Consider the following 11,166-nt stretch of genomic DNA (forward strand, 5'->3'; position numbering starts at 1 on the left):
TGATTTGCATTTCTCTAATCAATAGTGATTTAGAGCATTTTTTCATATGACTATAGATGACTTTAATTTCTTCATCTGAGAACTGCCTATTCATGTCCTTTGACCATTTATCAAGTGGGGAATGACTTGTATTCTTATAAATTTGACTTAATTCTCTATATATTTTAGAAATGAGACCCTTATCAGAGACACTGGTTGTAAACATTCTTTCCCAGTTTTCTACTTCCCTCCTAATCTTGGTTGCATTGACTTTGTGCAAAAACTTTTCAATTTAATGTAATCAAAATTATCTATTTTGCATTTCATAATGTTCTCTATCTCCTGTTTGATCATGAGTTCTTCTGTTCTCCATAAATCTGACAGGTAAACTATTCCTTACTCTCCCAGTTTGTTTATAGTATCAGCCTTTATATCTAAATAATGACTTTATTTTGGTATATGGGTATAAGATTTTGGTCTATGTTTCTGCCATACTCTTTTCCAGTTTTCCCAGCAGTTTTTGTCAAATGGTGAATTCTTATCCCAGAAGCTGTGGTCTTTGGGTTTATCAAATAGTGAATTACTATAGTCATTGACTACTGTGTCTTGAATAAGTAACCTATTCCACTGATCCACCACTCTATTTCTTAGCCAGTACCAAGTAGTGCTGCTTTATAATACCATTTAAGATCTGGTATGGCTAGGCCACCTTCCCCTGCATTTCTTTTCATTAGTTCCCTTGATATTCTGGACCTTTTGTTATTCCAAATGAATCTTGTTATTATTTTTTCTAGCTCTATAAAATAATTTTTGGTAGTTTGATTGGTATGGCACTGAATAAGTAAATTAGCTTAGGTAGAATTGTCATTTTTATTATATTAGCTCGGCCTACCCATGAGCAACTGATGTTTTTCCAGTTATTTAGATCTGACTTTTATTTGTATGAAAAGTGTTCTGTAATTGTGTTCATAAAGTTCCTGAGTTTGTTTATAATGTCTACAGTAACTTTAAATGGAATTTCTCTTTCTATCTCTTGCTGTTGGGCTTTAGAAATGCCAATGATTTATGTGGGTCTTATGTAATATTTTTAAAAGGTCCCTTTATACCTACATTTTGTAGGGTTTTTAGCATAAAAAAGTATTGTTCTTCATCAAAGGCTTTTTCTGCATCTTTTAATATGATCATGTGGCTTTATATGTTTTGGCTTTGATTGAGATTTTATTGATTGTTTTCCTAATGTTGAACTATCCTTACATCCTTGGAATAAATCCGACTTGGGCATACCCATTAGAGTTTTGATGGTGTGGGTAGTGTGGTGGTTGTGATTACCTAGAATTCCAGAACTAATTGACTTTTTGATTGCAAGTACCCAAGGCATTGTGTGAAAACAACAGCCAAAACTGAGAAGGTACCATCTAAGGCAAGGCAAGACACTAAATGACTTGATCAAACAAATTGCTTTTATTCATTTCAGTCTATATATATATATATATATATATATATATATATATATACTCTTAATAATAATAATACCAGCTTTTATATTATATAATGGGTAGCCAAAATTATTTGTGCTGATATACATCACCTCAGACGTTAGATTATTATCTAATCTCCCTGGTGTCCCAACAGTCTTCATGCAGTTGTGAGCTTTCAGTAGCTTAAAAGTGCACAAAAACTTTTGGAACATGCTAGATACTTGTGCTTAGAGCAGGTTCCCCCATCCCTGGCTTAGAGTATGCATTCTTGTTACAAATGCAAGATGGAATCACTCATTTCAGAAATGTTTCTGTAACAACTAGGAATATGACATTGCTGTAGCTTGTGGGGCAGGGAAATCCTGTGATCAGGGAGTCAGTTTCCTCCTTTCCTTAGACTCATTTTCTTTTTCCCTAAAATGAAGGGATTAGAGTAAATGGGCCTCATGGGTCCTTCTAGGGCCAACATTCAGTAATTGCTGTGCTAGTTTAGGAATGTTCATCTGGAAGTGGTGTCCAGGATAGTTTGGAAGTGAATGAGCCTGTAGTTAAGGAGAAGAGGTTACAAGGTCATTACCAGAATCCAAGCAGGCATGGTATGATGAGGAGGATCTGAACGAGGATAGTGAGAAGGGGAGTAGAGGAGAAAGGACATATACTAGAGCATTAGAATGTGCCACATGAAACTAGTGGTTGATCTAAAGAGTCATCTGTGTCAGTTTTCACAGTGGGGAGGTAGAGTAGCTCGGGATAGGGACCAAAGCTATGTGTCATTGCATATAGAACATTCCCAGTAGTAAGAGACTAACATCAGTATGTCTGAGTGCTTTCCCTTAGTTGGTTTCCTTTCCTCCTAACCTGTACTTAGCCTCATTCTTCATACAGTACTATGGGAAGATTATAATGTCATGTGTTTTACTTCTCTCAGGACCCTTGGTATAGTAAGCTTTTAAAGTATCATTTTTTAGTTTGGTCCAGCATTAAAGGTGTGTCCCAATTTCCATATCCCACATTATATGTGATGACATACATTTCAATTTTAGTAGCATGTTGTCGTGGTGTTTACATGTAAACAAGAGGCCAATGTTTAGAACTGAATTCTTAGGACTAGATTAATTTCTGTTATACAGGTGTTCTTTTTAGTAGAGAATTGTGGAGTATTAGCACTGTAGTAGAGAAGGGATTCATTAAACCTCAGTTCTGGTAATAAAAATCCTTTGGGGGAAGACTGTACCTAATGCTTACTATATCTTTAACTGATGAGATGATGTTGATATGTTGAAAGGTAGAAAACTGGGGGGAAAAAGCTATCTTTCTAAAGAAAGCCTTCAACAAAGTCATTGAGCTTTTATTTTTTGGTAAATAAATGTACTTGTGAGGACTGAGTCCTAGGAGAGATTTAATTGATCTTGATTCATTTAAAGTTATTCTAACTCTGCTATTTGTAAACCTCTGCAAGATGAGGTTCTACTCTAGGAACGTCCTGTCATTGAAGGGGAAAAGAAAATAGGAACCAGTTTTATCACTTTTCATTGATTGAAAGATTCATCAAGATTTCTTTTAAAGTTACCAGAAAGTTTAAATACTTTCTCTTTCCTGAAACCTAAAACTGCTTCCAATGTTCAAAAGTGCTGTTATGATCCCTATTTTACAGTTAAGGAAACTGAGGCTGACTGAGGTTAATTGAATTGAACTCAGGTCTTCCTGACTCCAGGCCTGACACTCTCTCCACTGGGATAGGTGACATGTGAGTCACCACTTCACTCCATAATGCAGGCCAGGGTGGTGGAACAATGCGTCATTTACCACCAAAGTACCCAAAGGCAGCACTGTGACAATCTAGAAAGCCAGACAAGTGTGCGACTTTGGGGTAGCCCCATGATGAAGAAAAAACCCAAGTTCAGTTGGCTGAAGCAGATGTTACCTGCCACCCAGGGCTATCATGAGGATAAATAAAATAACATTTGTAAAGCACTTTGCCCAGTAGCTGGCACATAGCACACACTTATAAATGCTTGTAAAATATTTTTTCATTTAAATAGGTGACATAATCTGCCTTGTTGAGGTGCCCGGAGTCAGGAAGACCTGAGATCAAATCCAGACTCAGACACTTACTAGCTGTGTGACTCCAGACAAGTCACTTCTCTCTTTGCCTCAGTTGCCCCAACTGTAAATGGGGATAATAGCATCTACCTCTCAAGGTTGTAGTGAGGATCAAATGAGATTATATTTGTAAAGCATTTAGCACAGTGCCTGGCAAACAGTAAGCGTTTTCAGTTCTTGTTGTTCAGTTGTTTTTCAGTCATGTCTGACTCTTTCTGACCCCATTTAGGGTTTTCTTGGCAAAAATACTGGAGTGGTTTGCCATTTCTTTTTTCCAGTTCATTTTACAGATGAGGAAACCAAGGCAAACAGGGTAAAGTGACTTGCCCAGGATCACACAGCTAGTCAGTGTCTGGTCCCAATTTGAACTCAAGATGAGTCTTCCTGACTCCGGGCCTGGTAATCTGTCCACTACATTGCCACCTAGCTGCTCCTAGAAATGAGTAATCACTTAATAAATGCTTATTTCCTTTCCTTCCTTCCTTCTTTGTTGGGGTGTGGGGGTAGAACTAGGAGTTGAGTTTCTTTAACTTTTCCTATTGAAGCTCCAAATCATTCGTATATTTATTGATGCTGTTAAAATGCCCATGGGACACAAATTGCATACCAGACACAGAATGGGAGAAAAAGGGATCATAGCAATTGAATGGGAAGAGGGCTTCAACCACTCTCCATTCTGACACATAACCTGGAGAAACATTTATGTGCAGCCAGGGGTAGATGAAGCTTCAGGGAAAAGCTATAGATGCTTCCACATGTATTACAGGAAACCTTGAAAATAAAAAGGATGATTTCGTGCTGAAGATGAATCTTCAGTACATACCTGAGAGTTAAGGCTTGCATTTGGTTTTTTCCTATTGAAAAATAAAGTAACACAAGGAAGAAAGTCCTCTGACTATGTACCTCCTTGATCCTCCACACCAACCAGGTTTACACCTGATTAAAGCAGGAGATTGCTCAACTGGAACCAGCCGTCTACTCTCTTAAAAACAGCATTGAAAAGTGAGCCCAGGTACTGTTAATATGCAAGCAAGAGAATGCTTGGTATCACCCATTTCTCCTCTACATAAATCTCCAGAAGTTAAGCAGCTGGACAGTCTGGAAAACAGTGTGTCTTACTGCAGAGGTTTTTCTTTGGACTGTTTGCAAGGAAAACTTCGAGGTTTTCATAGGAACATAGACCTAGAGCTGAAAAGGCCTTGAACTGCCATCTGGTCATTTTATAAATGAAACTGAAGCCTGGGAAGTTCAGTGGCTTTGCCAAGGCCACACATGCCCTATCCAAAGCTGTATTTGAACCCAAAACTACAGAGCTGGTGCTCTTTCCCCTGCACTCACATCGGCACTGCAACACTGGCTTCTTAGAGCTTCTGTTAATTTTCTTAATAATCTTAATAATTCAAAGAAAGTTAAAGGAAGTACACAACTTCTGTCTTTATCCAAAGCTAGAAAATGATGAAAAAGAGTATTTTGGAAAACAGTGCATCGAGAATATCTTTTTGAATTGGGCAGATGCTGTTTTCCAGAAATTTTCATAATGAATCCTAGAGTTTTCCGCTCACTTCCAAGTCCAGCTCGGTCCCCCCCCCCCCGCCAAAGTACAAAATGGAGCATGCAGACTTTTATTTGTATCAGGTGGGAGCTGATGCAGTCCTCACACGATGGAAATGGAAAGAAGCAGCGTTGTGAACCCCAAGGAGCTCTGGAGCCTTGGAATCGGAAAACCCAAGTTCTGGTCTTGATCTGTGACCCTGGGCCTAGGCCGTCAGCACTATACAATGGCGAGCTTGGCCTGATTCCTCCAGTGGCCACTGCTTAACACACCCTGGGTGTGTTGCCACCTGGCCCTGGCTCCTAGTATTGGTGTCAGTCTTATCCACAACTACAGAGGTGAATTCTGTTATTCCTACTCAGGCTGCCTCCTTTTATTCTCATTACCTGACTTGAAAAGAAATCCAGAAATCTTGTACCAGGTAGCCAGCACTATGTTGAAAGCCACAGGGTGAGGCCTGCCCAGATGCACCTGAGGGTAGGCTTGGATTTCTCTGGAGAGAATGAGGTGAAAGTGGAAGCTAACACCAAGACTCCTAAAGGCCTCCTAGCAGAGCCAGAGAAATGCCTCATGGCTCTCATGTGTGGCAGTCCTGGGAAAAGCGCTGGATTTGGTGGCAGCCAACCTGGAATCCATTCCTAGTTCTCTTTCTTCTCTTACTTGTATGATCTTGGATAAGACAGTTCAGTTCTCTGGGTCACAGTTTCCTCATGTGTAAAATGGAGTTTGGCTCTTGAAAGTTTCATTGCAGCTGTGAGTGTCTGAGTTAGACACCTGACATTGTGGAAAACATCCTGCTTTTGCCACCCACATTCCCTTTTGTTTCTCTTGCTTCTCCACCCCCTCTCCCCCCTCCCAAATCATCAAGTTCCTGGATTCAAAGCACTTTGTCATGCCGTACACTAAAGTTCCTTCCCACTCTAAAAATCTATGACTCATCTTAGTGTTCATCCTGTTACACATTGTACGAACGTAGGTAGGTAGCAAACACTTAAGGTTTTCTGGTATCTGTTCATAATGAATATGAGAAAGGGATTTTGGGGAGAAATAATAGCTGACATTTATACAGCACTTTTTAAGCTTTACAAAGTTTTTTGCATACGTTTTCATCCTTGTAACATTCTGGCAAGATAGGAAACTGAGGCTCAGAGAGGTCACATGTCTTAGATGAGAGGTTTCTGCTCACTCCCAAGTCCAGCTCGGTCCCCCCCTCCAAAGTACAAAATGGAGCATGCAGGCTTTTATTTGTATTAGGTGGCAGCTGACGCAGTCCTCACACGATCGCAGAACTTCATAGGAAAAGGGGAGAAAAGGGTCCCAGTTGATGAGGTCTCTGATTTTTCTCTCTCAGATGAAAAAGGTGGCAGCGCTCACCACTTTGGCATCTCTGAATGTGTATGCCATAGCCAAAGAGGAAGCCCCCCCAAAGCCACTGAAGCCAACTCAGGTAAGTTGCCTGCTTTGAGGTTATTCCGTTTGTATGACAAGAGGAGTATCAAACACTAGGAGTTTTAAAAACATTCTGGCCTCAGTGAGTAAGAGAAATGAGTTGAAAGTATATCTATGAACTATGTAGTCCAGATTCCTCAAATCCTAACAATTTATCTTCCTCATATTAGGCACCTACTAGGTGCTAGGCACAATCGTAGATTTTTCTTTTTTTCTTTTGTCTTTTTTTTTTAATGAAGTGTACCTTTCCCCAAGACATTCATTTGGATAATAAGAAGACTGAGTATGTACCTAGGAGAGGTGCCTACCTGCAAGGATCAGGGATGCTACTATGAAGGAGGTAGCATTAAGATGCTGAGCCTTAAAGAAAAGGAAAGGAAAGGATTTGGAGAGCTTGCGAGGACTGCGAGTATGTCCCCGGCATGGGAGGTGGGGCGCAGCTGGTGCAAGAAAGTCAAGGGGGCAGCTGAGGGAAGAGCTGACCTGCGGCTTTATGCATGAAGAGGAATGCCAGGTTGGAAGCAGATTGTGGAGGACCCTCAGTGCCAGACTACTGAGTAGACAGTGGGGATTGGGGGAGTGGTGGGAGCAAACCTATGCATTAGGCAGATGGTTTTGGCAGCAGTGTGAAGGCTGGATTGGAAAGGAGAGAGACCAGAGGCAGAGCAACCAGCTAGAAAGCGGTTACAGTAATTCAGGCAGAAAATAATGAGAGCCTGAACTACCATACTAGAGGAGGGTGATCGGGCAGGAGAGGTCCAAGGCAAGAGATAATCAAGGTAGACGGGCTCGAGCTTGACAATTGAGTGGATATAGGAGCTGAGGCGATGGGAAGAGTGCGGATGACTGAGGTTTTGAACCTGTGAGATTTTGGAGATGATGGCGCTCTGCACAGAAGTGGAGCAGTTAGGAGGCAGTCCAAATCCTTGCAGAGAAGGTGATGAGGTCACTTTCAGACATGCTGAACTGAGATATTGGAAGGATATTGGAGGGGAGGTGTCTAGTAGGCAGTTAGAAAAGCCCACTTGGGCCTGAGGGAAAAGAAGGAGGCTGGAAATAAAGATTTTGAGTCATCTGCATAATACAATTGTGAGGGGAGGCTGATTTTTTAAAAATCATTTTTCCTCCTGAAAAATTGTTTTTAGATTAAGTAACAATGCAGAGAGTGTCTTAGGACTTCTAAGTAGCCTGGTATAAAACATTTACAAAAATGTGTCCTTTTTAAGAAAATCCCATGGAAACTTGCAAAACAGATAAGTCTTATAAGAATTTGCTGCAGGATGCCTTTAAAAAGCATGTTTTTCAGTGCATTCAAAAAACAAAAGCTGATGTTCATACATTTTACTTAGGCCATAGTTGATTTGAGTATGACTTTGCAAAATATTATTTTGCAGCGTGTCCCAAAAGTCTTAGTGCAATTTTAAGTCTTAATAGCTTTCATCTGCACTAAGATTTTTGGGGCACCCTGTATAAAATGAGGTATGTACCTCAATTTAAGGCTATTTATAGCAAAACCTCAATCAGAAATCTTGAGGAATGAGGTATTCTAAAGGCAATCAGGTGGCATAGTAGGTAACGCTCTGGACCTGGAGTCAGGAAGACTTAAATTTAAATCCAGCCTCAGACACTTACTAGTTGTGTGACCCTGGGCAAGTCACTTAACTTCTGTTTGCCTCAGTTTCCTCAATTGTCAAATTGGGCTAATAAAAGCACCTACCTCCCTAAGTTGTTGTGAGGATGAAATGAGATAATATTTTTGAAGCATTTAGCACAACGCCTAACACGTAGTAGGTACTCAATAAATACTTATTCCCTATACACTTTCTAAAAGATTTCTCCATCTTCTAGGTCGTTATCACAACTGAACCTCCTTTCGATTATTGACCTCATAAAGTCTCAAAGTCAACATTCTAAACATGAGTTTGTTATTCAAGTCTATGAACATTGAAATTGTATGAGATTTGACTGGATGTAAAGCTCCTCTAGCAAATTGCTTAGTTTTGAATAAATCCCTGATGGTGTTTCTTTTCCTTTGCTGATTTCTACTACAATTCGGGGGGGGGGGGGTCTTGGTAACTAGAGGAGAATGCTGTTTACTTGAGTTCCAGTTAATTGAGGCTTTGCTATTTGTTGACTTCAACCCCCCATCCCTAATAAAGAACAAGCATATGCAGACTCTTATACCCATGATCAATGTGGCCCTTACTGTAGGCCTTTCTAGAAGAGGGAGTAGTGCTCTCTTCTTTGCTCCCCACCCCAGATCCCCGTTCTTCTCTATAGAAGTACAGGACCAGAGACCAGAACCGGGGGCCCTCAGAGGCCACCTAGTCCAATGTCCTCATTTTAGAGAGAAGGAAACAAGCACCAGAAAGGTTTAGTGGCTTGCCTAAGATCACCCAGTGAAAGGCTGTATTTGAGCTCACACTTGTGTCCTGACTACAATCCCAGCGCTCTGTACCCTCCCTACTGATCGTTCATTGAGGCCATTTTGTCCATAGGCCAAGTAGATGGTGATAATCCCATGAAGTAGAAAGCCCTGAGGCCTGTAAGTCCTCCTTCTGCTGGCTGCTGGCTGAAACTGTCTACCTTGGGTGTCGAATCTCTTTAACCTAAGGCTTGTGACCTGTGCATTCATTGACTTAACCAAGACAGGTCAGCATTTTCTTTGCAATTTATGGTCTTAGAGCATTGCCTGGGTCACTGAGGTATTAAAGGACTTGCCCAGAGTCACACAGCCAGGATGTGTTGGAGGTGAGGCTTGAATTGAATCCAGGCCTTCCTAATGGCTCTCCATACACTATATTACACTGCCTCACCTGAGCCCTTTTCCCTCTTACAATGAAAGTAGTCTTGGGTAGGATAAAACCATAAGTTACTACTCACTCATAATACCTGAGTATTAATGAAGGATCTAAGAGCAGATTTAGAGAGGAGGAGGTAGAAGAGAGAAAGATGCTGGATGCCTAGAGGGCCGTGAGGAGGGATGTGTCTGAAGGATGTGCCTAGAGATGGGGCCTCGGGTAAACTTTCTGCTTCATGCTGGTGCCTGTTGTTTACCTTGACTCCTTCTAGCCATAGTGAATAAGCATTTCCCTCTCATGAGCCTTTCACAGAGACCCTGCCCTCCTGAGGGAGGCAGAAATGAATGAGTGGAGGAAGGAATGAGAAAGCATTTATTAAGTGCTGATTTTGTGTCAAGCACTGTATGCTGGAGATGCTCGTACAAAAGTAGACAGGCCCTGCCGATAAGAAGCTGCCATTCCACTGGGGGGAACTACGCATCTGGGTGAAAGTGGTGGCCAGGGCCGGGCCCTTTGGTTACAGAAAGTTACAGGGATAGTGAATGAGGCCACGGGGCAGAAGATGGAAACAACCCATTCAACACCCAAGGGAGAGTTGATTTGATCATGGTTCATGGTGTCTATACCTGCCTAGCCTTTAGCACAGTGCTGGCACATGGTAGGTGCTTAATAAATGCTTATTGACTGACTGGTGGGGTTATAGAGGAGGTGCCAGCGAGAAGGGAGGGAAGGGATACATACGCAGGAGCTTTCCCAAAGTGTCCCTCGTTAGGACAGCAGAGCCCCAAGGGGGCAGCTCCCCCAGGGTCTGGGCTCTGGCATGGGCATGTTCTCAGATGGGAGGTAAGGTTGTTATCAAGGAGGGTGTGGAGAATTGTCCAGAAAGGGGGGAGTGAAGTGAAGAAGACACTGGCTTCTTTGCCTCCATGTAGCTGGTGGCTTAGTATTGTCCAGAATAACAGTGAAGCCTCATCATTCCCTGCCTGGAGAGCAGGCGACCATTTGGTAGCTCTGCTCAAGCAACACCCTTACATAGTAGTAATAGTCTGTTGAGAGGCCCACATCCCCTGCAGCCAGAAGATCGAGCTGCCTAGAAGCCACCGGGAATTCTTGTTTGCTTACTGGTTTTCACACTTGGATTTTCTTTAATTATGTCTTGTACTTGATATTGTGTGTTCCAGCCTTACTAGATACTGAGAACTTGTTAGCCCTTGGTTGGTCAGTCAGGTAACAAGCATGTAGTAAACACTTCAATGTGCCAGACTCTGTGCTGAGAAAGCAAGTGTTGGGAGACTTTCTTTGTGGGAAAATGGTTTTTCCTTCCTTGAGCTTTCCATAATGTGTGTGTGTGTGTGTGTGTGTGTGTGTGTGTGTGTGTGAGAGAGAGAGAGAGAGAGAGAGAGAGAGAGAGAGATTAGCTGTGTATGTGTGAGAGATACAGAGACTGTGAGTGTGTGTGCATGTAAGAGAGAAAGAGACTAGCTGTTTGAGAGAGGCTGTATGTGTATGTATGTGTGAGAGTGTGTATGTGTGTGTGTGAGATCGAAAGAGAGACTGATTCTATGTGTGTGTGTGTGTAAGAGAGAGAGACTGCCTGTGTGTGTGTGTGTGTGTGTGTGTGTGAGAGAGAGAGAGAGAGAGAGAGAGAGACTGGCTCTGTGTGTGTGAGATAGACTGATTCTGTGTGTGTGTGTGTGAGAGAGAGAGAGAGAAACAATGACTGATTCTGTGTGTGTGTGTGTGTGTGTGTGTGTGTATGTAAGAGAGAGAGACTGGCTGTGTGTGTGAGAGAGAAAGAATGACT

At 41.9% G+C, this 11,166-nt stretch overlaps 1 protein-coding gene across 4 annotated transcripts in view; it reads left to right on the plus strand.

Moving 5' to 3' along the window:
- Positions 1-11,166, plus strand: part of APOOL (apolipoprotein O like) — an 88,072-nt gene that overhangs the window by 59,785 nt on the left and 17,121 nt on the right. For all 4 annotated transcript variants that reach the window (XM_027839967.1, XM_027839969.1, XM_027839981.1 and 1 more), the window contains one exon: positions 6,464-6,559. In XM_027839967.1, coding sequence (XP_027695768.1) covers positions 6,464-6,559 — 96 coding nt within the window. The remainder of the gene's footprint in view (positions 1-6,463; positions 6,560-11,166) is intronic.

Source organism: Vombatus ursinus, unplaced genomic scaffold, assembly GCF_900497805.2.
Source record: "Vombatus ursinus unplaced genomic scaffold, bare-nosed wombat genome assembly UNPS02004691.1, whole genome shotgun sequence".
NCBI lineage: Eukaryota > Metazoa > Chordata > Mammalia > Diprotodontia > Vombatidae > Vombatus > Vombatus ursinus.